The sequence below is a fragment of the Xiphophorus maculatus genome, chromosome 20, assembly GCF_002775205.1.
Source record: "Xiphophorus maculatus strain JP 163 A chromosome 20, X_maculatus-5.0-male, whole genome shotgun sequence".
Taxonomy (NCBI): domain Eukaryota; kingdom Metazoa; phylum Chordata; class Actinopteri; order Cyprinodontiformes; family Poeciliidae; genus Xiphophorus; species Xiphophorus maculatus.
In genome coordinates, this window is record NC_036462.1 from 26,083,827 (window position 1) to 26,098,072 (window position 14,246).

A 14,246-nucleotide genomic window follows, 5' to 3' on the forward strand; every position below is an offset into this window, starting at 1 on the left:
CTCCTCTTTTCCACACTACACCTCTCTAAAATTCATAAATACTTATTTTACATTATTTACATTAAAATAATTTGTGTTGAAATGCTTAATGCATGTCAAATAAAAATTGCAGATTTGATGCTTCTTGTGTGAAGACGTTTGAATTAAAAATGATATGAAACAACAATAAAACCCATATGGTTGTGAAGCTTTGGTTTATAACAATACCAGTAATAATACGATACTATGTGAGTATATAGCATTCATCCAACAGGTCCAACACACTTCAGGCAGTGCTCTCTTTCTTTGTGAACAAATAATTTCTTTCCCGAGTGGATATGAGCTTCTCTTTATTAATTCTGTTGCTACTTATATACAAGTAAATACTTACAAGTCATGGCATGTAGAACAACTTATCCACACACGCGGCAGATGTGCTACATGCATTTATTTTGTAGTTTATGGGTTTTCAGAGACCTCAGACATGTTTTTTTTTTGGAAGAAAAGCAATCCCCATGTTTTCACGTCAGAATGCAATTCTAGAATGTGTTTTTGCTTTATGTCCATGGTAAAATGCACAGAAAAATATCAGCTTCATCAGATGAATCTTTTTTCTCTTTCTTTGTCTGTTTTTTTTTTTTTTTACATTTTTCTTTGAAAACCCTAAGATATAACAACAATAAAAACACATCAATGTTGGTCATTTCCATGTCATCCAAATCAAGACAGGCCAAGAACTTAAGAGGGTCCAACTTTTGAGACTTCGGTGACCGACTGACTTGCAGATGACTCCTCCTCGTCGCCTCCACTCATCCCCAGCATCTTCCTCATGCAAGAGCGGAACTGAAAGCAAAGGCAAAGATGAACACTTCAGATGCTTTCCCTCGTTCAGCGTGGATCAAATGCACTCTTGTTAGGATTAGTTGATTTTGCCACGCGGCGACATAGTTGGGGTTCAGATATTGCTGAGATCCAAGAGTCACTTTTTTTTTACCAGCAAAAAAAGTTTAAAAAATGTAACACTGAACACCTATTTAAGGTGAAATGTATATTTTAAGAAAGCAGTTTGAGCCTTTGATTATATTTAAAATCCTCAGTTAGAGGACATTAACGGTCTTTATCAGCCATGTTCAAGTCAGAAAAGGTCTATAGTTGGTCTCTCCTTCAGCTTTACAGTATAGTACCATCGTCAGTCTTTTAAGCCTGCCCCCCCATAAGCCTACCTGCTTATTGAGGAGAACGTAGATGACAGGATTGTAGACCGTGGAGGCTTTTGAGACACAGGACGGTATGGTAGCAAGTCTCAGGTCAAACGTCTGTCCACGATGGTTCACGACCCAAAGCGCAAAGGAGGCGTATGGCATGTAGCACACCAGGAAACCCAGCACCATGACAACCACCATCCTGGTCACCTCTTTCTCTGCCTTCTGGGTGGAGGCAGACTCTGCCTGGGCCTTTGCTGCCTACAGATTCACAGGCTGAGTCAGAATCCGAGCCAAAAAGCCACACCAAACACACGTCGACCATTCAAATCCGGGTAGCTCACAACATCCTACTTACTGATTTCAGTGTGAAGAGCAGCTGCGAGTAGCAGAAGACGATGCAAGTGAAAGGGACGGAAAAGCAGAAGCAGAAGAGGAACAGCACAAAGGATTCGGTGTTATACTTGTTGCCCGTTGTGTACCAGTCTGGTCCACATGAACACTGCATTCCCTCAGGGATATACCTGTCAAAGCAGACGATACATGTAGCAATATGATTCCAGGACTGTGCTAGTTTAATCCACAGTTAAAGTGTTATCCTCACCTACTCCATCCCACTAGTGGAGGAACTGCAGCGCACAAAGCAAAGAACCAGGTAAGTGCACAGAAGAATAAAGCATGCTCTGACTTGAAGGCAAAGTTCCCGAGTGGCTTGCAGATAACCAGCCATCTTTCAAATGCAATCACCGCAAGAGACCAAAGGCTGACCATGCCTGAGGGAAAACAAGACAGAATTCAGATGATGATTGGCAACATCAAGACTTGTCATATAGACAGGGTTACAGTTAGTTACTAACTTCTACACAATATCTTACATCTCTCTTAAATTCTAACTCAGTTGGTAAATCATGAAACCAGCTTTCACAGACTGGGATTGTTCTAATATTTTCCTGTTCTTACCACCAAGAGATGCCGTAAATCCTTCGATCTTGCAGCCGAGAGGACCAAGAGCCATGTATCGGAAGGCAAAACAGTAGAAGCAGGTAAAAGAGCCCACGGACGAGACGATGAGGTTCGCCACAGCCATGTTGACCAGGATGTAGTTCAGATGGGAGCGGAGCTTCTTGTATTGAATAGTACATGCGATTGTGAGGACATTGATGGCCGTGCCGGCCACAAACAAGAAGAACATTAACGCTGACATTGAATAAAAAAGCCCCAGGCTCCCTAAATGGTCCTGGGGGACTAGGTACGGGCTGAGGGCTGTGATGTTGTCGGTTTCCAGTGGGATTGGGATCCAGAAGTCATCTGGAGTCTCCTCTTGACGACTTGTCCTCATCTTCATTGGGATGGTTTTTGAATAACACGTTCAACTAGACTGGATGATTAAATACGAGCTGGATGCGGTATAATTTTAAATCTACACTTAGACAGTGGTGTGATACTTCATGTTTTTCCTGTCGTCTAAGTGAGGTGGGCTTCTCTCTGTCTGATGCCGACTTACTGAAAAGCGGCATTTATAGGAACTTTAAACGTTACTCCGGCTCAACTTAATTGGCTCAAGGATGGGATTTAAAGCTTTACATGTATTCCCGTGACAACTTACACCACCTTTTAGCTAATGCCAAGATTAGAGTCTTAGTGTCGAAGTTCAGAATGGGCCAGTATCTTCTCACTGCTTGCCTGTGTCTGAACCCCGGGAATTGGCTAATCCGTTTGCCGGAGGCTAAAAGATTAGCTAGTCCTCCAGCACGCATATTACCTAGCTTGTAGCCTATTGTTGTTTGGTCTCGTTAATGTCAGATTTATTTCTGGTTTTGATTGCTCAAGAGTCTGACTGTGTTTTTAAAGCAATACCTTGAGAGAAAATTTGCTTTACTGTTCTGTATAAAACATGAAACTGTAAAAACTGGAGAACGTGACCTAATATGCTCGTAGCATAAGTTCATTTACAATTTTAGCGAAATTATTATTTTTTTCTGTAAATTTTTGTCAAAAAACTTGTTTTTAACCATGAAAGTATTAATATTACTGACTACATAAACAAGTACACATCTTGTAAACACTTTTAAAACAAAGATTGTTTATTAGTTTTTTTCTCCCTAAGAAATTATTATTTTTACATGCCTACCATTTCAATTTGTGCTGAACTTCAGTGGTCTGAACCCACATTTTCCTCTCTGTTTCTACCAGGATTCATTTATCGGCTCTCCATGTTTGATGTCGAGATTGGGCAGGGTGAATCTTTAGTTATCTTGGAGTTAAGGTTTTATTCCTCGCTTCTGCAATTTGAAGTTGATGCTGTGATTCTTTCTCCCAGACCTGGAAAATATTCAACTGAATCCATCTTTACTTTTGTCAGTAAATTAGCAGCGGTTACCCTCCTACTGCTCTACTCCCACGCTTAAAAGTTGAAGCTGTCTTTGCTCCGGTTAGCAAAAAAACTATTTCCTCATTTAACTTTAACCACCCATCATGAATAAAATATAAAATGCATAAACATATTAGATTTTTATTTTATTTTAATTTTTAAATCTTAATTTTGTGCTGGTACACAATCAGGAAATAAGCTGAGATTCGCATCACATCACCACCATAAACTCTCCTAACTCCCCCATGATTGTAAGAAAATATGATTTACTGACACCAATAAGTAATATCTAACAACAGTAGATGACTTTGTTATTTTTGATCTTTTCAAGGGTCACAATCTGCTATATTTCGTAACTGTGGATTAGCCCAAACAGATCAGAACCATAGCAAATGGAACCAGGGTTTCTGAAAGTCTCCAGAAATATCGCAGCATACAATAAAATGACATGCGAGATTTGAGCGTATTTATTTCTACTCATGCGCATAACTCATGAAAACACTTAAACTACAAAGAGAGCTAAACTGAAAAGCAATGGTGAGGAACTCTTTGTGGACGTAGGAAGGAACAAAATGGCAACGATCGAATAAAAATGTACTTGGAGGCTGTTTAAACTGTAGCATGCCCCTAATAAAATAAATATAATATTAATAAAAAATGCAAACACTGGAAATTCTTCAAAATGCAATTAAAAAAACATGATTTCATAAATTGTCTTTTTTGTTGACATATTTAGCAGAATGTTGCTAAGTTGTTCTAATTATTTTTGCTGTTGTTGGATTGTGAAATGTTTGGATATAGCATTTACAATTTACAATTAACAGAGGATTACGGTCAGACTAAGCCGGGCCAACTTTGGAGACTTCAGTCACTGACTGAGTTGTAGAGACTTCCTCCTCTCCATCCCCCATCCCAAGCATGGATAACATGCATGTTCGAAACTGAGAGTGAGAAAAGAACAAAAGAATTATTGAGTTGTTGGGAAGCATCAGACTTAGCTTCTCGTTTATCCCTGTTATTTGCTGGAAATTGCCAGGAACAGCCAAGTGGCATGTAAAGATAATCTAAAATGTCTGGAGTGAAGTGATAATACAACAAACTGATGCTTCTCTAAGTATTTCTTTTACCCTGGTTATCCTTTACAAAATTACATAGCTACTGGTCATGATGCCTGGCTTCCTTTATTGGAAAACACTTTGTTTTTTTTCCGCACCTGCTTATTTAGAAATACATAGATGACGGGATTGTAGACGGTGGAGGCCTTCGACAGGCAGGATGGTAGGGTTGCTAATCTCAGGTCGAACGTTTGCCCACGGTTGTTGACGACCCAAAGAGCGAAGGAGGCGTAGGGCATCCAGCATACCAAAAAGCCCAGCACCATGACGACCACCATCCTGGTCACCTCCTTTTCAGCCTTCTGGGTGGAGGCCGACTCAGCTTGGGCCTTTGCTACCTGTTGAAAAGGCCGTGCATTTCACTCTGATCGCTGCACTCACTGAATAAGATCATGAAACAGCAATTTTACTGCTTTCCCACCATTTTAAGTGTTATGAGTAGCTGAGAATAACAAAAAATAATGGTGGTGAATGGGACAGCAAAGCAGAAGCAGAAAAGGAACATGACATAGGACTCGTTGTTGTATTTGTTGTTGGTTGTGTACCAGTCTGGACCGCAGGAGCACTGGAGGCCTTCTGGGATGTACCTAGGGGAAATAACAAGAGTTTGCTTTGCTGGACTAACAGCTTTGCTTAAGCAGGTGACTTATTTTCTGCGTGCCTTGCTTACCTGCTCCATCCCAGCAAGGGCGGAACTGAGGCTGTCAACGCGAAGATCCAGGTGAACACGCAGCAAGCCATCGCATGTTCAGGCTTGAAAGCAACATTGCCAAGAGGTTTGCAGATGACTAGCCATCTTTCAAAAGCTACTACTGCCAAAGACCAAAGGCTTACCATACCTGGAAGAACCAAGAAGAAGTCTCAACCACTTTGAACATCAATATACTGTGATGTAGCATGAAGTAGACAGGTCGATTAGCTCTTACCCCCTAGCGTTGCGACAAACCCTTCGATCTTGCACGCTAGCGGCCCAAAGATGAAATATCTGAATGTGAAGGAGCAGCAGGCGGTGAAGGAGCCGACCACAGACACAAGAAGGTTCGCCACGGCCAAGTTCACCAGGATGTAGTTGAGATGGGAACGAAGCTTCTTGTATCGCATGGTGCACGCGATGGTGAGGGTGTTGATGGAAGTGCCGATGACAAAAAGAAAGAACGTGAATCCGGCCATGGCATAGAACATTCCCGAATTCCCCAAGTGGTCCTGAGGAACCGAGAAAGGGCTGAGGGATGAGATGTTGTCTGTGTCCAACGGGACTGGGATCCAGAAGTCTTCTGGAAACTCTACGACTCGGTTGAACCTCATTTCGCTTCCTTTCTGAGACGTGACACTTGGGATGAAGAACTTAAATTTTAAACACAGTAACGATGGAGAGAGAAGGCATAAATGACACCAAGTCCAAATCTAAAACATGCCTCTTTCTTCCCCTCCAGATATTTATAAATACTCCCCCACCTCAGACAGCACTGTACCTCATAACAAATTAATTTGATAATTGACTAATTGATTGGGTTTTTTCATTAACCGATCTAAGTCATTTAGGGACCCCCCTACTGTTTTGCAAAAAACACAATTTGCACGTGCTCTGAAGATGTGCTCAAACAGACAACGGGGTCTGGCTGATGATCTCAGAATAAATCTGCTATTTTAGTGTTGCTGGTTGTCAAACATATACATTTTCTTCAGGATGTGATCTAAAATTTTACGTAAACTTTTGCCAAATTTTCCCAATTCTCCCAACCGGAACTCCGAACGTATGAGAGTACACCAGCATGCATGCGCCTACAGAAAGCTGTCACCGGTGTGCAAGTGCTTTCTATTGAGAAGTTTGTTCATAATGTCAAAACCTGGTTAAAACAGGTTAATCCCACTTTCTGGGGGAAAAGCTCAGCGGGCCGTTGCCTGTTAATCTGTTTGCCTGTAACATCATGTCTCATAATCCCATGCAAAGAACAGGATAATCCATCCCGCTACTTTAGCTGTTTGTGTTAACTCTTTGGCAATTAGCCTTCGTCGCAGAGCTTAAAGGATTCTTCCTGACGGAGTAATCATGGAAGCCTCTGTCCAACAACGCCGCACAGAAGAGACGGTGAGTTTTAGTGTTTCAGACGAGGAAGGCATGAAAACAGACAAACGCAGGCGGAACCGCTGCGCATCTTTCACAAATTGCAGTTCTACTTGCGTTAGATTCTGTATCTAACGCAACAGTTCTACAGAATTGTTATTCAGCATAAAATGTTGCCAACCATAGTTTTTTTAAATCCTCCTGTGTCCATTTTCAAAAATATGTACTCACATCATGCCTGACTTTGTTATTATGAATGTATTAGATTTAAAAAAATAAAATAAAATGGACAAATTGATGTCAGCAAGACAGCCGTCTAGTTTTTCTACTCTCCGACTTCCTCTCCAGTCACCTTCATCTTTCAGGAGCAGAACTTACAGGGTGAAGACTGAGCGGGATTAGGATTATCCCCAACAACCAGCACAAAGACTTGGTCCCTTTTCTATTTATATTTGACCTATATAAATGCTCTCTAATGCATTCAGTGATCAAAGCTTGTTCAAATGTGTTTGAGATCTTCATTTTTTTTTATGAACTTAAAACGTCCTTATGAAAACAACCTCAGAAATAACCCGGGCCTTGAGAAAACCAAGAGCACTCTCCCTGTACCTGGAATGTCATAAATTTAAAATATGTGAGGTAAAACGAACAAATAAATAAATAAGAAGTTACGTTTTGTGGTGTGCTTGAATTGCATCCAACCTCAGAGTATTGTCATAAACCTTTAGCATTCTGGTTGTCCATAGATGGTTTATAGAAAGAATTAAAGTTTTTCAGTCCAAATACTAATGTGAATTTTTAAATACAAAACTATAAGTATGCATATACTTTGCCTTGGTGGACCTGGGTTTTTCCATAAACAGCAACAGAAACACTGTTAAACATAGTGAGGATCCAGAGGTCACACCAGCTTGCTGCTGGATTACAACTCTGAGTTCTTGGCACACTTTGGTTTTAAATGAGAAAAGTTGTTGTAAAATAAAAATATATATAATAATAATAATAATAATAATAATAATAATAATAATAATAATAATAATAATAATAATAATAATAATAATAATAATAATAATAATAATAATAAAATTAAAAAACACTAACATTTTAAAAGACTGAATTTGTGCCCTGAAAAATGGTTCTTTGAGCCAACTTCAGCCCAAAATAATGATTAGAATTTGTTTCACCTCATTTTATTAGAATTTTAATCAAATGAGAATTGTAGCTTGAGCAAAACTTATAAAATTAACTTTATTCGTAAATTGACAACAAATCAAATTTGAAAATCAAATCAGAATAATAGTTTGAGCAAAACTAATAAAATTAGCTGTAACAAATTAGAGTTTTTCTTTTATATATTTTTTTTGTTCAGTTCACTCAGAAAAAAACGATTGCTAATGAAAATCAATTTCAATGTTCTGCAAATAAAACGTTCTTCTGCATGGACTTGATACAGGACTTCCATTGCAGTTTTTGAATTGAACTAAATTGAACTGAATGGGTTGTGAAGACGGGCCACACACAGGCCTGCTCAGAAGTGGATTTTTTTATTTTTTATTTTACTTTGGAACATTGTTGCTGTTTGAACACAAAGTGCTCAAAAAGCCCTAAGAACACCTTTAATGTACTCACCCTGTGAGATCCCAGTCCTGCTTTTGATACAGTCAATCACAATATTCTACATAAGTTCAAACATTGCATGATAATTAAACCATCAGCTCTGCCAACAAAGTTCTGATGCGAAGCCCTAAATGAAAATGTACGTCAAATATACAAAATATAAAAAAAATAATTTGGGAAACAAAATCGTACTATTATGACTAAAAGTTATAGAACAAATTTGAAACACTGAAGACTATTAAAACATTAATCTGTCTTGAGTATAGAGCTCGGTGTAAAGCTGATACAAGGAAATTTGAAAAGAAAATCAAAAGTCAGTGATATTTATTGAAACTGACTTACAGTTACAAATATTGCCTGAGGTGTAGAATGAAGACCCATTTCATTTCAACCTACAGTATGTTAGTGGTGTGAAGATATGTCCAGCTTAGAAGATGAGAAAAGCACCATCCATCCATCCATCCATCCATTTTCTTAACCCTAATCCCATTGGGGTCAGCAGGGGTGCTGGTGTCAATCTCCAGCTGTCTAAGGGCAAGAGGTGGGGTCACCCTGTACGGATCGCCAGTCCATCGCAGGGAGAAAAGCACTATTTTGGGTTAATTAGAAAAGAATAACAATACTTTTGAAATCTAAAGCTGGAATACCTAAAAAATTGTTAGATTTGAACAATTCTGAAAGAAATCAGACGGATTAAAATGTATTTAAGTGTTTTGGGCTGACTGGACTGTAATGTGCCATTACAGACTTTGATAAGTATAAGTTCTAAAGTCTTTTCTCTCTATGAAAAGTTCTGATACGGTGTTTGACTGAAAAGGATCTACTGAATTCATTTGAGTTGGAATTACCTGTTTTTGCCTTGATGCGTGGAGTTTACCAGATCTCTCTCCATGTGTGGGTTTCAGTGGAAAAAGTTGTACATTTGGTCCAATTTGGTGTTTTTGTGTTGATCGCACTCTGGACTGGTCACCAGATGTCCAGTTTGCCCGTTTGTATCCCATATGATGGGATACATGGAGGCAGGAAAGCATTCAATTCAAGTGAATTGAATTGAATGCTTTCCATTCAATTCAAGTGAACTGAATGCTTTCCTGCCTCCATTTTCACATGTAGGTTAACCATTGTGGATTAGTTGATTATTTATTTATTTTGCAGTTATGTATTTTTAATGAATTTTGGTGCTAAGCATTAAAAACTGAAAAATCTCCCATACGATTTGTGTCATTTTATAATATTTTTAGCTACAGTGAAAAATATGATTAGATTAGTCTATTTTATTATTTGTTATTCCAGTTACTGTTTGCTATTATTGATTCTTAAAAAAGTGACTAAATATGACTCTTCATCAAACTGAATTAAATCTGATAACCTCCTGGCGTTAGATGTTATTCGGATTGTAGAAAATGACTTTACTTTATATGTCAAAGCAGGTATAAAATGGAGCCTGCTGTTGACTTGCCGTACCCACTTTGACAACTAAAATGGTTATGAAAAGTTTACAAGCATCTCTGTTTCATATCAGAAAAACATGGAAACTTAAAGATTAATTTTACCACTACTTTACGCGGTAAAATAACCAACACCCATCCGAAATTGTGGATCCAGCGTAATCAGAAATGTTCGACAGACAATCAGACAGATTTCCTATCGACACAACATTAATTCCGTGTTGTTTGGTTGTTTTGTTTGGAGAAGAGTTGGTTGCTTAAATGGGTTACCATGCAGAATTTTTGTTTCAATCCAGCAGTTTTTGCCTGTCAGTATATTTTTTTACCTTTGTCCGTTATCATTATTTCACATTCTCATCAGCATACATCCATTGAGGATTTGGGAGATTTTTTTCCCCCCTCCCTCCAACTCCTGCCAATATTTTTACACCTAGTTTTTTTAATTTCATGCAGTAGTTTAGTTGCAACTAATGTCCTTTGCTGACACTCCCAGTGCACAGAGTGATTAAATTAGCTCCTTATGGAGGAAAGACTTGGAAGTCAGCTAAGTCAATCCCCAATACTATTAGGATTGCTAATCACATGTCAGCCTACTCTCAGTTAACCTCCTTTCTGTTAGCATTAGGGTGGATGATCTCTGCCTGTGTTGTTTTATCTGGATCAAGAACGGATAACGCCATGTGCTGTGTGGATTTCCACACGGAACATGATTGTTGCATTTTTGCTAATTACAATCCAAACGCTGTTGGCAGAATGTTGTACAAAAGAGTTGCTTTGGCAGAGACAGACGCCTCCCAACAATAAGCTGATTTTAAAAAGGGAGTAATATTCTGTTTAAGTCTGTTGTGACAAATTAAAATGCGTAATTGTGAATTCTGGCTCGGAAAGTCATGTGTTTCTTACCAACCCTGACTTCAAAATCCAACATGGCTGCAGCGCATATAAAAACGTAGTGAAAAGTGACACAATTAACATTTAATTTGCATTTCTGGTGGTTTGTATTTTATTAAATCTTGTTGCTAGAGTGCTTGAATGCTGAACATGTTAATCAATCAATGCAAGTTTATTTGTATGGTACATTTCAGCAACAAGGCAGTTGAAACAGCTTTGCATCATGAAAACATGGAAACATGATAGACGCATCCTATGCGTCTATCATAGGATGCATAGACGCATAGGCTGTCACCAATCGTAACAGCTGGTCACGATTGGTGACCAGCTGTTACTGGTCACCAATCGTGAAACCAGTAACAGAGGTCACACTTTTTTCCAAGTGCCACCATCAATATCGTCAATACACATCGACTATGTTGGTCAACATTCCAGTTATTATGGGTCAAAAGCAACTCTAAGCAAGACAGGTTTTAGCCTTGATTTAAAGGAACTCGGTGTTTCAGCTGTTTTGCATTTTTCTGGAAGTTTGTTCCAGATTTTCTTGTCCCCATTGGTAGTTGTTGTTAGCCTGGTTACCGAGCACACCGATTAGCAGATCCCACAGGTTTTCCGACTTGTAACACGGTTAAGTTGGACGTGACGTCATTCCAAGATCCGACTTCCGAGGTCAATAGAATGCGGGATAAGCACTGGGTGGAGCCTGATGAACTCGCATCAGCCAAACTGGTGCTAACCTCTGAGCTAGCGCCTGCACCTGAAGCCAACTTTTTCTTTTCTTTTCTTTTCTTTGCCAGCCACTCCCTTCAGTTTCGGCTTTGGAGTTAAATTAATCCTGCTGTAAAATACTTGTACACAACGCATATGCAGCCGTAGGGCTCAGTTTATGAAATGTCATTGAAACAAAGTATAAAATACAGATAAATACTGCAATGTATGTTGCCAAAATGAATTTCTTGAAGGATGATGTGGACATTCCAAAGAACACGCTCTGTGAAGTGTCTGAACTCAGCAGAGAGCAGAAGAATGACTCGTCAAGCAGCAGCGCAGGTGAGAGAATGCAGAGACGGGAGCCTCGTTGTTCAGGGCTGCCAAAGTAACAAGATCGTTGGCATCTCATTAGAGGGTTAATTTTAGGAAAAGCAATCCACCACCAGCAACAGCAGCAGCAGCACAAAACAACTTGAAGATCCACAGCAGTGGCCCATCTGCTGCTCATGCGTCATGTGAAAGCAGGCATTCGTTCTGCTGATCAGATTGTGCTGAGAGGTAAATTGGATACGAATGCAACAACTGTTTCTGCTCCAAACAGTTAACTTGATATGGTGGAAATACCCAAGTTCAAAATGTCTGAATTTGAATTCCTTAAAGTGTAAGAAGGTTGACCGTGGTGCGGAAAAACTGAGACTTCTGACAAGAGTATTGGTGTTAGGATTGTTATCTGCTACTCTGGTTCCCCCATAAATAAAATTCAGGACAGTTTATAATCTCCCAATGTCGCCCGGTTGCCGAAAAAGAATCTACTTGTGTGTCAAATTATTTTCTCCGGTTGCTCTGTGAGGGCCTCAGAGGATTGTTGGAGAACATTAGCGAACGAGAGTCATAAAAAACAAGGAATACTCAAAAAGCTTCGTGAGAGTTAAGGGAAAGACAGATGCGGGTAAAAACTGGGAAATTCCGGAAGAACACCTGCAGACAGAGGTTTGCTTTCCAGGAGGAGAACGTCTCTTAACACACTGCCGTAAAAACAAACCACTGAGTTAAGATCAAGATGTAAATCCAATCACACCATCCTAATTCTACTCTGTCACCTTCACTTGTTAAAGAAACATTTTTCAAGTTGTCTTTTTAAAAAAAATTTGAATTTTTAGAAAATTCTAAAATTTAGAATTTTAGAATTCTAAAATTCTAAAGATTATGCATGAGATTATGCATAATCTTATGCATAATCTCATATGCATAAGATTCAAATGTCTGGCAAAGGTCTGCTTTCACATCTTCATAGAACACTTTATTTTACGGTAACTGATTTCAAGCTCAAAGAAATGACTAACACGGTTGAAGAAAGTAAAACTTCATGTTTTTCTGTTTCAGTGTTCTGATATTTCTCGCAAACATTCTAGAGAGCGGTTGTAAATTGACTGCAATTAATTTCTGCACAATAACAGATCTAAGCAAGCATGGCTGTGGGAAACACCTAGAAAATAATAAATGACAGTAGTTTAAATGAGAACAGAATTGTCTTGGAGCAAATGTAAATGTGCAAATTATGCATAACTATTTCCTTTGTGCCCTCTTTTAATAAAAGAAATAGACAAATCATTTTTTAGGAGTATTTTTTGAATATCTTCGCTATTTTCAGTCTTTCTCATGCCAGGCACACTCAAAAGGATCTGAGAAGTTTCTCATCCATTTAACCAATCATTATTCCGATGACGTCAACCTTTAGTCTGTTATTATCTGACCTTATCCTTCTCCTGTAACGTGCGTAAGAAGCACGTTGGCCGCTTTTACGTGATCTGCTTCGTATTTTCTCCACTACATCCTTTCTGATGGCAACGAAGCAAATGAAAACTTAGACAGTTAGTTTCAACAATTTGATGGTAGACATGCTCAGTGAATAAAGCAATTCATCCTCCAGAGGAAAACTGATGTGGCATGCAGGCTGCAATACGTGATCTGTTGCAGAAAAAGATCTAAGCATTTGTTTTACTGAACAAAAGAAACCCGTTAGGTTGACTATCAAAGGAATGACGGAACATTTTACTTCTTTGACCTGGAAAACGTGTGTATTTATTCACTTTGTTTTGGGTTGATGGTCTTATGTACTGTTAATCAGCTTCCTGCTCTTGAGGTCAGAGTGGAGCACCTTTAAAAGAGGGTTAAACAAAATAAAAAAAAGAGTGAAAATGATCAAATTCCAACAGGATGTTTAACTATCTGATTTTAAAACATGTTTTTTTCACAACATAAAAAAGCTTCTTTTTAAAAAAAAAAAATCAAATAAATAAATCAATCAAAACCTCTGTTGTTTTGCCTGGACTTGTTCCTGTCACTGTGCTGATCTCGCTTTTTCACTGAGATGTGTTAACTTGCGAAAATCTGCCATCTAGTGGCACGGAAATGCATTGCAACTAAGAACAGTACCTTTTTCAGATGATCTCTTACATGCTGTCACTTTTAATGTGTTCGTTTTCTTTTCTATGCATAAAAAAATGCAGATTATAAATATATGACTAAAGATGACGTCTAGAAACATTTATCCTACTCCAAATGCTTCAATATTACAGTAGCCACAGGTTGTTTCCGCTTCTTCCCCAGTGACCACGTAACCTCCAGCACTCCCTGCAATGATTAGTAAGTATAGAAAATAAGAGGAATGGGAAGATGGTTACTCACTAGAAAAATCCACGGACTTTTGTGACACATGACCCATAAAGCTTCATCTGTTGTTTTGAAAGAACCGATTAGCCAATGTCTTAATCGGGTACAGTTGCAATATTTTTACTGCCCCCCGTGGTATCACTTTGGATCAGGAAGTTTCTTAGCAGGAATAAT

At 38.8% G+C, this 14,246-nt stretch overlaps 2 protein-coding genes across 2 annotated transcripts; both read right to left on the minus strand.

The window, feature by feature from the left end:
- Positions 1–312: 312 nt before the first annotated feature.
- LOC102220256 (blue-sensitive opsin) lies at positions 313–2,669 on the minus strand. Its single transcript, XM_005800616.2, has 5 exons — positions 2,142–2,669; positions 1,786–1,954; positions 1,540–1,705; positions 1,203–1,442; positions 313–822 (listed from the first exon to the last, which is right to left on the minus strand). The coding sequence occupies exons 1-5, from the start codon at positions 2,524–2,526 to the stop codon at positions 718–720; spliced, it is 1,065 nt and encodes a 354-aa protein (XP_005800673.1). The 5' UTR covers positions 2,527–2,669; the 3' UTR covers positions 313–717.
- A 1,722-nt stretch (positions 2,670–4,391) lies between these two features.
- On the minus strand, positions 4,392–5,972 carry LOC102220522 (blue-sensitive opsin-like). The gene is made up of 5 exons (XM_005800617.1): positions 5,594–5,972; positions 5,338–5,506; positions 5,089–5,254; positions 4,766–5,005; positions 4,392–4,493 (listed from the first exon to the last, which is right to left on the minus strand). Exons 1-5 carry the CDS (start codon positions 5,970–5,972, stop codon positions 4,392–4,394), a joined length of 1,056 nt encoding a protein of 351 aa, XP_005800674.1.
- Positions 5,973–14,246: the final 8,274 nt, after the last annotated feature.